This window comes from Anthonomus grandis, chromosome 17, assembly GCF_022605725.1.
Source record: "Anthonomus grandis grandis chromosome 17, icAntGran1.3, whole genome shotgun sequence".
Classification (NCBI taxonomy): Eukaryota; Metazoa; Arthropoda; class Insecta; order Coleoptera; family Curculionidae; genus Anthonomus; species Anthonomus grandis.
The window spans coordinates 7,392,627-7,408,140 of NC_065562.1; the positions used below are offsets into that span (position 1 = coordinate 7,392,627).

The window sequence follows — 15,514 nt, forward strand, 5'->3', positions numbered from 1 at the left end:
ACTATAATACGAGAAATCATATAGACTATGGTCGACAGATGTAACACAACCCAAATGCATAATTCAGTTCTATACAAAGGTTTAATTCTAATTAACAACTTGCCTGCTAACATCAAAAATTGTATTACTTTGAATCAATTCAGAGGGCTCTTGAGAGAATTTATCATGAATAAGTAATATCGTGTTTGTTATTTTATTATGTTATTTTAATTATGTAGTTTATTAAGTTTTACTATAGTATACATTGTTTCCGCTCCAATCATCATCTGGATTGTGGGTTTATCTGTTGACTGGGTATTTTTGGGCCAACCGGGATACTGGTTATAGCATCTTGGAACTACCGAAGCATTTTTAAGTGTAACACGGGGGGACCAATGTGTCTGGTCAGCAAGGTCAACCAAGTTCCAAATGTGTGTCATCGGCTGTTTGGAACCGAACCGACTCGATCAACCTGAGTCGACATTATTTTTATTATTATAAGGCAAACCCCAATTAACTGTGCTTTTAATAAGTGGGGCAAGGAAATAATGTTTAGGTTGAGTCTAGTTTTAATTTATGGTCTACCTCTGATAGGATATTTCTGGAATCGGGATGCTGTTTCTGGATTACCGAGACCATCCATGGACAAACCGGAGTGTCCTGATACAGTTATGGCCAACTTATACTTTTACTTTATTTTTCATTTATGTTTTTATTGAATGTAGCTTTTTTGCTAAATAAAGGTATTATTTATTTATTTATTTATTTACTTGATAACGGTCGGAGATACTTCCGAACCGAAACGTCGTGCTAAATTTAAAATAAAGATAATGGAAGTTCTTTTTTTCCATTAAAAGACCCTGTATTTTGTGTACTCTTGTTTAGATTGTTAAAGTCAACTATACATTGAAACTATAAAACAGGCGTACTTGTATAATGACAGTAATTATTATTTTAGATTCTAGAAGGCTTCATAGAGGAATTCTTTGACCAAAATCCAATAAGTCAAATGGGAATTATTTTAATGCAAAACAAGCGTGCCGAAAAGGTTTGCGAGCTGGCAGGAAATTTTAGAAAACATATCAAATATTTGAAGACTTTAACAAAGACTAATTTGGTTGGGGAGCCTTCACTTCAAAATGGATTAGAACAAGCATTGTCCTCTTTAAAATTATTGCCATCACATGCCAGCAGGGAGGTCTTGGTTATAATGGGAAGCTTGACTACATGTGATCCAACTGATATTAGTGGTACAATTGATGTAAGTAAAATAGCTAGGCTAATATGTTTAACCTAAAAGCATAAATATCTATCATTTTGTTAAAAGAAATGCTGAATTATAGTATAATTCTGGCACATAATTTTGGGATACTTACTGTTTTTTGTATGTTTCCATTAAAAAGGGTATATGGAATTTGTATACAAAAATATTTGTTGACTAGGAAATAGTATGTACATTAAATTACATGTACAGTTTCAGTTACATTACAACACATAAAATGTACATTAAAACTGCTAGAAGTTAAAAGTTTAACTTTAAAATGCCTTTAGTGTGTTCCATTTTGAAGCACTAATAAGCAACGTAACTAATAAATAATGTAACTACTTTCTATTTAGATTTCTGTTTTTTATAAGAATTGACTGATGTTGAAAGTCTTTAATAGAATGGCACATGTGATAACGGCAGCTTATCAGTCTGGAGAACACTAATTGATGGTGGGTTGGCATGAATTATTCTAAAGATGCTTACCTTTTAAATTCAAATCAAATCAAAATGTTTTTATTTGTTAAATATTCAAGAAACAACATTAGTAATAAAAAAATCATAATATAAACAAATAAGGACTTACACCGCGATTTTTAAAACCGATCCATAAGATATGCATCATAAAACGAAATTATGTGGTGCAGATCTTTAAAGCTAAACCTAAATAAATTAGCAACTACGTCGGTTGAGGGAGGAATACCAAGGCATAGAATTAATAACCAATAATTATTATTCTCCAGTCTATAATAGCCAGGGAACAAAACGCAGCATGACCGGTGCTTTAAGAAATCCAAGGCACCGCGGTGGCAAGGAGCCAGATATTATCAATTAAAAAAAATACAAGATAATCAATTTAAAGATAATCAACAACTTATTAACAGCTTATCTGGTCAACTAGCAGTTCAGTTTTTATATACTTAGAAAATTTGTACATAGATAAATGTTTTACGCTATTTGGCAGCTTATTCCATAACTGAACTGTAACAAAATTAAAATTTTTTTGAAAGTTAGCTGTTTTATGAGGAGGTATTTTATAATTATTTTGAAATCTAGTATGATATGACTGTTCCTGCGTATTAAATGGAGTGGTTCACCTGTTTTAATAATTTTGCGAATAAGGCAAAGTGTATGGAATTGACGTCTGCTAGCCATTGATAAAATGGAATATTTACTTAGGTATGGAGTTATGTGATTACGAAATGGTATATTGTAGGCAAAGTGCCTACATGTATTTTGGTTTTTTTTGTATAGACTTGGAAACCTTTAGTGTAATTGCACTATTGTACACAGTATCGCCATAATCGAATAAATACGACATGAGAGTATTACATAAATAATATTTAGTTTTAGATGGCAAAATATTTTTAAGCGCATGTATGCTATGCCAATTTTTTTCTTAATATGGGTTTCAAATGAGAGAGTACTATCAAAATAGATGCCTAAATTTCTAGCTTCGGTAACCATTGGTATAAGAATATCATTTATTTTTACAACGAAATTATTTGATATTTGCCTAATTTTATTTATGCTGCTGCCAACGAAAAGAACACAAAATTTTGAAGCATTTAATTTTAAATTATGTTGAGATGCAAATCGGTTAATTTTATTTAAATCTGAGTTGAAGTTGAATTGAGATTCTTGTAAATTATTTTAAAACAACGATACATACAACTGGGAGTCATCAGCATATTGTTAAAGACTAGCACAAGTAACCACATTTTGCATATCTGCTACATACAGAGAAAACAAGAGTGGCCTTAAAATTGACTCCTGGGGTACACCCGCTTTCATTGGCAAATATTCCGATTTTTCTTGAGTCAAACAATTTTTTATCGAAACGCAATGTGACCTATTGATTAAAAAATTCTCCATAAATTTATTTGAATTATTTGATAGCCTAAAGTAGCTAAGTTTAGACAGTTGCAATTTATGATTAGGGGTATCAAACGCTTTGCTAAAATCCAATAAACACAAACAAGTGACGTCCCCTTTATCCTCATTTGCTCTTATATCGTTCGTTATATTAATTAAGCAAATTGTTGTGATAAATGTTTTACGCTATTTGGCAGCTTATTCCATAACTGAACTGTAACAAAATTAAAATTTTTTTGAAAGTTAGCTGTTTTATGAGGAGGTATTTTATAATTATTTTGAAATCTAGTATGATATGACTGTTCCTGCGTATTAAATGGAGTGGTTCACCTGTTTTAATAATTTTGCGAATAAGGCAAAGTGTATGGAATTGACGTCTGCTAGCCATTGATAAAATGGAATATTTACTTAGGTATGGAGTTATGTGATTACGAAATGGTATATTGTAGGCAAAGTGCCTACATGTATTTTGGTTTTTTTTGTATAGACTTGGAAACCTTTAGTGTAATTGCACTATTGTACACAGTATCGCCATAATCGAATAAATACGACATGAGAGTATTACATAAATAATATTTAGTTTTAGATGGCAAAATATTTTTAAGCGCATGTATGCTATGCCAATTTTTTTCTTAATATGGGTTTCAAATGAGAGAGTACTATCAAAATAGATGCCTAAATTTCTAGCTTCGGTAACCATTGGTATAAGAATATCATTTATTTTTACAACGAAATTATTTGATATTTGCCTAATTTTATTTATGCTGCTGCCAACGAAAAGAACACAAAATTTTGAAGCATTTAATTTTAAATTATGTTGAGATGCAAATCGGTTAATTTTATTTAAATCTGAGTTGAAGTTGAATTGAGATTCTTGTAAATTATTTTAAAACAACGATACATACAACTGCGAGTCATCAGCATATTGTTAAAGACTAGCACAAGTAACCACATTTTGCATATCTGCTACATACAGAGAAAACAAGAGTGGCCTTAAAATTGACTCCTGGGGTACACCCGCTTTCATTGGCAAATATTCCGATTTTTCTTGAGTCAAACAATTTTTTATTCAAACGCAATGTGACCTATTGATTAAAAAATTCTCCATAAATTTATTTGAATTATTTGATAGCCTAAAGTAGCTAAGTTTAGACAGTTGCAATTTATGATTAGGGGTATCAAACGCTTTGCTAAAATCCAATAAACACAAACAAGTGACGTCCCCTTTATCCTCATTTGCTCTTATATCGTTCGTTATATTAATTAAGCAAGTTGTTGTGCTAAAATGTTTACGAAAGCCCGATTGAGAATCCGGAATTATATTATATGTATTTATAAAAGAAATTATTTGTTTGTAGATATGCCTCTCGATTATTTTTGACATTACTGGCAATATACTAATAGGTATAGGCAATATCTTTGGCTTAGCAAGATCTTTGGGTTCATTAGGATTACAAACTTTAGGCAAAGGTTTAATTATTGCTTTTTTCCAAAGGTCAGGATAAACTTTTTCCAAAACACATGTATTTAAAATGTTAATTAGATATTTTTTACAATAAGGTAAACATAATTTTAGGTCTCTAACTGATATACCACCTTCCCTGATTGGATTTGTACTTATTGTGCTTATTATTTTATCAACTGTCTGTATCTATTAATTGAAAATTTAACTCTGTATTTATGCGGGGAAATTTATTCAAATTATAAAAGTTAATTCTGTCATCAAAAGTCATATCAGGAACACTGCTACAGCTTGCATAATAATTATTAAGCAATGAAGCGTTTGCTACATCCGAAGGCACATCATACACTACGTTTTTAGAAGATAAATTTAGCCTATTTACAGTATTTTAGTTTAAATACTTAATATTAGAAAGAAAAATAAGTTTCTCAGCTTATGACGTAATAATTATTGATCAATGATAAACGATAAAAAAAAAACGATTTTAACCTTAGACAAATTTACACATTACAAAGACAGCTCCCTCTCTAAGAAAACACAGTTATTCTTTAAAAAGAAAAAAAATTTTAGTATTCTTCACAAAATATAAATACCTCAGGGAAAATACCTTAAAAAGTGCTAATATGAAGAACTGTCACTTACATTCAACACATTAACATTCAGCTGATTTAGTTTATCAAAGGACTCTATGGTAACCTTTGCACCCTCCTGAGGCACAATCACTTTACCACGTACTGTCCAACATAAGTTTTTAAAAACGATCTTTTGCAAGTTTAAATAATTTTAAATTATCACTGGTTAGCAATGCTGTAAACAAAATCCCCGAACCTTTCAGCCCTTTTTGTATTTGCAAAAATTGTTGCTAGAATAGAGTTTTCGAAGGTGGAAAACCTTTTGGTTAGGGTCGCAAGGTTTTCACTTGAGGTTTCGAGTTAGAATCACTGCAAGACTCACCTTTTTTGGCATTGTTTTGCAGTTCCTTCTTGAAACCAGCAATATCAGCGGTAAACTTGGCTGCCATTTCATCCATGCGTTCACTTAACTTTGCATATCAATATTAGCTTTTTTAGAGGTTTCCTCTCCTTTATTAGCTCCTTGAGACACCTTACCTAAGGTCACAGAAAAAACACTTTGTCAATATTTTCTCTTTCAATTTTAAATTTATAAGGACCGACATGTCCACTACTTTACTCGTCGCAACACATGCGTCGAATCTTCAAATTATGCGCCATTCAGTGTGGTGTGTTTATTTAAAGTCCAGTTGTAAGAACCTTTAACTGGCAAATTGGATCTTACATAAGCAAAAAAGGATGTAAAGAAATTCAACACATAGTAAAACACAAAATAAGCTTCAATTATTGACAACACTATATTATAAAAAAAGCAAATTCGGGTCAATGTTCATTGTTTAACCTTTCACCTAAACAAATCATTGTTGTAAAAATTATAAGACAGTTTCTTGTTAAAAGTACAACTTCTGAAATCAAGACTCCAAATGCACCAAAGTAATAAAAAAAATCCGCTATTATGTAACTACCCTTTGGCCAAAGTCAGTAACCTACCACACAATACACTGTACAACATGTACTAAATCAACTAATATAAATATACCTTTCAATGTGGTTGCTTACATATTATACTGTATAAAAATCAGGATAGTGAAATTAAAAGGTATTGAATAAATTATTATTTAGGTAGATATGCAAATTACATTAAGTACATTGTAAATTGCCAAGAAAGAACTTTAATCACTAGACAATAACTAATAAATTAAGCAGCCATTAAATAATATAAATTAGCCCTAAATTCACATAACAATAAGAAATCGGAAATCATAACATTGCGTGACGTGGTAACCCACTGTGCAGATTTAAGGACGGCAGTTGACTAAGGTTCATTCAATAACGTCATCAAGGGGCAAGGAATCCTAATAAAGATCTAATTTACGATGGGAAATGGGAACAGCACCTGAGATGGCTCGCGATGGTCTTGGAATGACTTAATACTTCGCTGAAGACCTTACTTAAGATCTGGTTTAAAACCCTGCATAAGAGCCTAAAATTAACATATCAAACTTTAAAAATGGCGGCCTACAAAACCATGAGAAAACGTTTCACAAAGAATAGGAATCAAGCTTACCTCAAGATGTTGGAGGGTCTTTTATAAAGCATATTAAAGTATTTTTTCATATTACATAGCTAGTGTTGCCATGAGGTAACCATGAGGTCGAATCCCAATCTCGAGCAATTGAACTCGTTAACCTGAAGACCAGGCCATTTGGAAAGAAAGTCAAAACGTAATTTCTGGGTATCTCTTCGGTGGATAATCTCACGTAGGCCCAGTTTTATAAGAATTGACAATACAGCGTTGTCCCACTTAGATTTAAGTTGCAGCGAGTATGGAAATCAATCTAATTTCAAAAGACAAAGTATTCAAATTACAGGAAAAACAATGGCATCAGCCCAGTATCGAAAATGTCGATACCTAAAAAATTGATTCTTGAGCATGGCGTACGTGAACAATGACAAAGGACAGACAGATAAGAAAATCACTTTAGTCAGAGAGAAAGAGAGAAAAACCACCTGATTCCAGTAATTTGCTTCAAATTCAAAACGAAGTGCAGCTAACGCCATCTAGGAGTTCTTATTTTTTACAATGCCATTAACTGACTTTACACTAGATGTCGCGATCTTCATACAATATTAAATCATTACATTATAAAGGCAACCAAAAAAAATTAAAACCAGCAAAAAAGAACTCGTTTCTCTTTTGATGGACCCGATTGATAATATGACGCCGAAATATTATGTAATTAATTCATGAAATGAGAAAATATAATGCACTGGATAATGCAGAATCGAAAGGAACCTAAAGATTTTTCGAATTTAAGGATAATAAAAATTCTATGAGTTTTAACAAAGATATTTGACAAAATACTCTGCAATCAAATGCTTAAAATCAGTGTGGGTTTTCCAAGTGCTTTAGTACAGCCACTGCGTTAGCGAAGGTAAAACATGAAATTTCTGAATCCCACGATAAAGGGTTTGCTACCCTGCTCGTTTTGTTTTGAGTACAAAAGCATTCGACACGATTAACCATTTGACACGATTTACCATTTGACACGATTAACCACTGATTTCTAAAATTAAATTTTATGGCTTTGATTTCCTTGGAATGAAATTATCCTTATCTGGAGTTCCGCAGGGTTCGATTTTGAGATCTTTACTTTTCATTATCTATACATCGCATTAGTAACCTCTTCAAAATATTGCAAGATTATTGCTTATGCTCATGATACATAGTTGTATTTTCCATTTGACCCTAATTTCATTGACGCCAGTAATGATACTAATAATGAACTTGCACAAATTTACCATTTATCATCAAGATAATTTCAATTTATTCTCTACTAAATCTAACGTGATGTCAATTGATGATAAGAGTAAGGTTGATTTTTTTAAAGACAATGTAAAGATATGTATTTGTCAGATTCTGCTTGAATATGTAAACGTGGCACACAATTTGGGTCTAATATTGGATTCACAACTAAAATTTGAACGTCGCATTCTGGAAATAAAAAGAAGAAATTTTAGAATTTAAAGTTGTTGTATTGTAATCATCAGTATCTTAATTTGAACTCAAAAAAGGTATTGTCTCAGCCTTCAGTTCTATTGAGATTCAACTATTGTGACTTTACCTATTTTCCTTGGATTAGTTTTCTTGAACCAAATGAAGTTCAAGTTGTAGACTTATTTTTGGTCTAAACAGGCGCGACCACATATTTCAAAAATTTGGTCTAATTCGATTATTAAGAATGGAAAACCGCTGGAGACTTCATTTGGGTGCCTTTCTGCATCAGATTAACAACTTTTCTGCTGGAAATACGCAATTACATAGTATTTTTGTTACAAGGCTAACACTTCAGAGATCAGCTTAAGAGAAACATATATTGAAAACCTTTTACATGATATTAGAGAAGTATAAAAAAGTGGCCTTGATCTCGGTACTCCAGAAAAGTTCACAGCTTCCCATTATTATTCTTAACGGGGTTAATTTTTGATTCAGTTAAAACAAGTATCCTTCGTCAAAATATAGATCAAATCACTGGTCTCTCAATATGTCTATTTCCATGTTATTTAAAGCAAAGAAAATTAATTTCGATTTCTATACACTCTGCTCGACCAGTTTTTAGTAAATAATTCCGTTTTGCTATGTCTTGGAATGCAGCATATTGGTAAATCGAAAATTTTTGAAGAACACACGAGACCATTGGCGAAAAAATTATTTGTTTCGAAAAATAATACTGATAATGTTGTTCTTAAGGCGATATTATTCTGAACATAACCCAATATCATGATATTAGTGACAATGATAAAGTACATTTTGGATCCTTCTTTGGCGTGTTGAAGATAATGATGCAAATATTTATATGCATTTATATGAAAAGATGTTCATGATATTATTCTTAGACTGAGATTACTTAAAGCTTTTAGATGACATGAAATGATTTGATGCCAGCAAAAATACCTATATTGGTCTGGATAAACAAGTCTAATTCTCGATGGAGGGTACTAACGAAACTCGTTTGGTAAAAATATTCGTTGTATGGTGAAGCAGTAAACTTAGAATCTCTTTTCCCTCTCTTTATCGCAAGGTTTTTAAGTGCATTCAAATGCCAAAAGTCCCTTTTCTCTCTTTGGCACATAATTGAGTGCACTCAATTGCTTGAAAGAAATTAAAATATTCTTCCTGGCAGTTGAGTTGGAGTGTCTTTTTCTCTGTGTCACATGTTTGAGTGCACTGAACTGTCTGGAAAAATGAAAATATTCTTCCAGGCACTTGAGTTGAACTCTCTTTGTCATATGATTGAGTACGCCCATCTACCTGGAAGAAATTAAGCACAGTATTAATATCAGCCATAAATACTCATACAATCTTCCCATAAAATTATAAATTCTTAGAAGTTAATTTTTTGCTTTTACAACAATGTCTTTTTTGAAGCAGTTGCCAGTAGAGTTTAAAACTTATAATATTTTTAAGCATAAGTTAAAAACATTTCTTAAACTGTTTTAGTTTTGTTAATAGGTTAAAAACATCTCTTAAATCAGACAAAATAATGAATATCGCGTATAATAATTTTTATCTATTACGTGTGTTTGTGTCTCTAGCAGTTTTAAATTTAATTCCGTCCCTAAATTTCATAAGCAAAAAAATATTTTAAATCTTTTGTTTGCTAACTTTAAGTGTAGCAAGTTCATAATAATACGTGATAAGTCTTTCTTAACTTTCAGAAACTAAAACAGGAAGGCATCCGTTGCTCTATAATTGGCCTGGCAGCAGAAGTTCACATTTGTAGGACTTTGGCGACTGAAACAAAAGGCACCTACAATGTTATATTAGACGATAGTCACTACAAAGACCTTTTATATCAACAGGTAGAACCACCACCTGCAGCTGCTGCATTGGAGTCTAGCCTGATTAAAATGGGATTTCCTCATCAAATGAATACGGAAGGAACCGATGGACCACTTACCATGTGCATGTGGTAAGAACAGATTTATAGGGGACATACCTTGATTATGAATGCAAGCTAATGAACTAAGACTTCATTAGTTTGCAGTGTTAACAAAGGAACAAGTATAGTTATTGATTTGAAATCCTCTCGAAATATAAAATAAGTGTTTTAACAAAATATAAATTGATATAATCAGAATAATGATATTTTAATATTTCCATTTTCTCTCGAAGAAGAGGAATATTTTCTTAGATATTTGATTTGTTAAATTTAACACATTTAATTCGTCCATACCTGCAGTGGAGTAGTAGGTTAATATAAAATGAAAAAGTACTTTTTATGGTATGTTGAGTTAGTATCTGTAAGTGGTCTTATAGCTGTTGATACTTGTAACAAATAAATAAATTTAAAACATACTCTATTATTAATAAATATTTATCATGTAAATATTTTTTGACGACGTTACTGTGGGTAGTCCGTGCATGAACAATGGGATTGAGCGGCGTTACCATATCATTTACCTTTTTCTCTAAAATACATTATCTACATTCATTTAACGAATTCATTAAAGAGTATCTTATCATAGTTTATTTAAAAAAAAATTTTTTTATATTTTATTAAGCGGTAACAGTAGTATTGTTTTATGTGTGTCAAAATAAGTGAACATTTTTTATGATATTATAAAGTGTTTTTTTGTAATTTCTACATAAGCATTTGGCATCATTGCATCAGAGATGTTGCAAGCAAACAAACTGCCCATAGTTCCGCGGCATGTTACTTCTAGCCTTTAAATGTTCTAAGATAAATTTAGATCTTAAGGTTGTTGTTTCTTTTGATTTGTACCGGTAATATTTAGCAAAAATGTTTTATTTCACACATAATACAACATGTTTTTTATCGAGAAACTCTATCGGTTTACGAGTACATCTAAATTCTTCTTAAAGCTTGTTTGCATTAAAAATAATTTATGTTTCCTTCAATTGGATTGTAATACATGAGTTGGATCATAGAAAGGGTGGGTTCTGACTGTATTCCTTCTATATCTAGCAAATATGGAAGGAATATAATAACATTGTGCTACTGAACTTTCGAATGCTTAATGTTCCATATGTATAACTAATTACTTCTTAAGGGCCAGTTTCCGAACGCCTGGAAAATGTCCAATGTATTTCTAATTTTTAAGAGTGAGTATAGAAATATTATTTCAAATTAGCGGCCCATAAATTAATTTTGTATTTTTGCTAAATTAATTAAATTTAAGTCTGCATAAATGGTATAAGCTCCGAAGTAGTAGACGTTACGTCTGGGGTGCGTCAAGGGTCACATTTGAGGCCAACTTTTTTCATTTTCTCATTTACATAAATGATTTTTCTCCATATTTTTTTATTACGATCTTATAAATCACTTAAATCGATCCAGGATTGTCATAGTTATTAGTTTAGTTTTAAATACTAAAAACAAATTAAAGAATTCATGGCGTTGTTCTTGAAAGAATTCAAGAAGCTAGGTATCTGGGGGTTAGGTTACATATAAATCATTAGGATTTGTTAATCGACAAGCAAAAATACTAAAATCTTCTAAATTATTTATTTCTCTATAATATGCATTATGCATTTCTTTATAGTAAACTTAATTTTGGGTGTTTTGGCTGGAGTCTTTTTTGGAGATTGGAAGGTGTACAAAATAAATTTTTAAGATGCCTTTCTTCTAAAGTCTGGTATGCAATCATTTTGGTATACTTACTTACTCTAGAAAATAGAAGACATTTTTCAGATCTCGTTTTACTTCACAAACTATTAAATAATTGATTGTTCTAATTTAATCCAGTGTCTAAAAAATAAAAGATTCCACGACGCCAATTAAGGTATAATAAGCTTTTCCATATACCTTTATTAGAAACAACATTACCTGATCCTTTATCTCATTTCCAATTCTTGATATAAAAATATAAATATAGATCTGTTCTTAAAACTTAAAATTAGATAATAGTTGCATTGAAAAGACATTTTCCTTTTCTCATATTATATGCATATAGTATAGTGACTCTTGAGACTTAGGAATAAAGTCAGTAGTCAAAACAAAGGTGAGAACACAAAGTCACGGTCTCATCAAATCCATATAAATTTTTAAAAGCTACACGTGTTTCGCTCCTATCGGAGCATTATCAGGCCTAAAAAATACATTAAGGTATTTTTCACAAAAAGAACGCTTATAAATTGTGATAAAACTCATTACCTAGACCTACACAGATCATATTACAACTAACAACAAAAGAAAAGCTAGGTTAAGTTAACAATTCCCACCATAGATAAAAATGTATGCTTAAAAAAAATAAAAAAGTAAAAATGTAAAACGTCACTAGTGGGGAACGATCCAGCAACCTTTAGATTCACAGGCGCGCGTCTAACCCATAGGCCACCAAGTAACATAATCAAACATGGGGAACAATCCGAACTATACTAATAAATGTGAATATAAGTGAACAATATATAAACAATATCTTAACAATAAAAACTAAAAATATCTAAAATCGAAAAGGAAAAGACTTTTTAAATTCTTTGAGAGAGGTTGTTATAAATGAGGTGAGGTTCAAACGTGAAAATATGGTTCACACACACAAGGACAGGGCGCTTTTTAGCTTTAGTTATTTCCATTTTTTCTAACAAGTCCAGTTTTTTGCCTTTTGAGCACTCATGCAAAATATCCGTTCCCTGAGTTAAAGAAAAACCATGTGAGGAGGCCAATAAATGATTTGCAAACGCCGATTTAGTTTCAATCATGTCAGTATCCCTGTACCTGTCCACCAAATTTGTATGTTCCTTTATTCTGGTGGAAAATTATCTCCCCGATTGCCCTATGTAAATGGCATTACAGTCATTACATCTTAATGAATATACCCCTGATTTTAAAAAGAAATCTGCCTTATCTATTTTACTAACTAGCTGATTTTTTAAACTGTAGTTTTAAAAGCAATTGTGAGATTTGTAGACTTGAAAAACTTTGCAAGCTGAAAAGAAATATTACCAAAAAATGACATTAATCTAAAAAGGTGACTATTTTCATTATTAAGATGGATTAAGTTGTAAGTGAGTTTGTATTTATTATAGAATTTAGAATAAAGGCGATTAATTATATAAAGTGTAAAACCATTATTAAAAACAATATGTTTAATTATATTTACTTCATCAAGGAAAGCTTCTCTAGAAAGGGGGATTTTGAAAAGGCGATAGCAAATTTGTAGGAATAAGGGGAGTTTGAGGAGTATTGGATGACATTGTCCGTAGTGGTGGGTTTGCGGTAAATCTCAAATTCAAGTTTGTTGGATTTTTTCGAAACAAGCACATCAAGAAAAGGTTCCATCTCTTTCTTCTTCAATGGTAAACGGGATATTTGCGTGAAGAGAGTTTATAGAAATGAGGAAAACCGCCAATTCTAGATCATTTCCATTCCATACCACAAAAATATCATCCACGTATCTCCTATATACAGTAAGAAAAGCACCAAACTTCCCATTGACAATCCTTTTCTCCAAATGGTGCATAAAAATCTCACTCAGAAGAGGAGAGAGGCAAGACCCCATTGCTAGTCCAGTAACTTGTCTAAAAAACCTGTTGTTGAAAACGAAAAAATTCTGATCAACTACTAGCTTGAGGAGTGTTAAAAGATCATCAACAATAAATCTGTCAAGCGGTGACTTAAGCAAAAGGGACCTGACTAGATTAAGGCAATCACCAGGTGGAATGCTTGGAAATAAGTTCTTAACGTCCAGAGAAATTAGTTTTGAACCCTCTGGTATGGAATGGAAATGATCTAGAATTGGCGGTTTTCCTCATTTCTATAAACTCTCTTCACGCAAATATCTCGTTTACCATTGAAGAAGAAAGAGATGGAAGGTTACCTTTTCTTGATGTGCTTGTTTCAAAAAATGCCAACAAACTTGAATTTGAGATTTACCGCAAACCCACCACTACGGACAATGTCATCCAATACTCCTCAAACTCTCCTTATTCCTACAAATTTGCCTCTTTTAATTCCCTTTTCTATAACCTTTTCAACATCCCCCTTTCTAGAGAAGCTTTCCTTCATGAACTAAATATAATTAAACATATTGCTTTTAATAATGGGTTTCCACTTGATATAATTAATCGCCTTTATTCTAAATTCTATAATAAATACAAACTCACTTACAACTTAATCCATCTTAATAATGAAAATAGTCACCTTTTTAGATTAATGTAATTTTTTGGTAATATTTCTTTTCAGCTTGCAAAGTTTTTCAAGTCTACAAATCTCACAATTGCTTTTAAAACTACAAACAGTTTAAAAAATCAGCTAGTTAGTACAATAGATAAGGCAGATTTCTTTTCAAAATCAGGGGTATATTCATTAAGATGTAATGACTGTAATGCCATTTACATAGGGCAATCGGGAAGAAAAATTTCCACCAGAATAAAGGAACATACAAGTTTGGTGGACAGGTACAGGGATACTGACATGATTGAAACTAAATCGGCGTTTGCAAATCATTTATTGGCCTCCTCACATGGTTTTTCTTTAACTCAGGAAGCGGATATTTTGCATGAGTGCTCAAAAGGCAAAAAACTGGACTTGTTGGAAAAAATGGAAATAACTAAAGCTAAGAAGAGCCCTGTCCTTGTGTGTGTGAACGATATTTTCACGTTTGAACCTCACCTCATTTTTGACAACCTCTCTCAAAGAATTTAAAAAGTCATTTCTTTTTCGATTTTAGATATTTTTAGTTTTTATTGTTAAGATTGTTTACTTATATTCACACTTATTAGTATAGTTCAGATTGTTCCCCATGTTTGATTATGTTACTTGGTGGCCTATGGGTTAGATGCGCGCCTGTGAATCTAAAGGTTGCTGGATCGTTACCCACTGGTGACATTTTACATTTTTACTTTTTTATTTATTTTTTGCATACATTTTTATCTATGGTGGGAATTGTTAACTCAACCTAGCTTTTCTTTTGTTGTTAGTTGTAATGTGATATGTGTAGGTCTAGGTAATGAGTTTTATCATAATTTATAAGCGTTCACTTTGTGAAAAATATCTTAATGTATTTTTTATGCCTGATGATGCTCCGATAGGAGCGAAACACGTGTAGCTTTTAAAAAATTATATGGATTTGATGAGACCGTAACTTTGTGTTCTTACCTTTGTTTTGTTTTCGTTTGGTCTCTTAGAGAAAAATGGATGATACGTTTCTAATTAAAGTCAGTAGTTCATATACTTACCTTTGTCTTATACTATCTTTCTCTCAAAAAAATATCTTCGGACCCGTCGATTAGTATTTTACGCTCTTTTTTGTTAAAAACAAATTTATACAGTGTGTCCCAAAAATAAGGTATGACGTCATCGACGATTTTTTAAAATAGTACCCCTAATTTTTTATTTC

At 31.6% G+C, this 15,514-nt stretch overlaps 1 protein-coding gene across 5 annotated transcripts in view; it reads left to right on the forward strand.

Annotated features, from left to right (window-relative positions):
- LOC126746351 (general transcription factor IIH subunit 2) overlaps positions 1-15,514 on the forward strand; it is a 41,292-nt gene that overhangs the window by 17,695 nt on the left and 8,083 nt on the right. For all 5 annotated transcript variants that reach the window (XM_050454572.1, XM_050454571.1, XM_050454575.1 and 2 more), the window contains exons 4-5: positions 938-1,240; positions 9,872-10,125. In XM_050454572.1, coding sequence (XP_050310529.1) covers positions 938-1,240; positions 9,872-10,125 — 557 coding nt within the window. The remainder of the gene's footprint in view (positions 1-937; positions 1,241-9,871; positions 10,126-15,514) is intronic.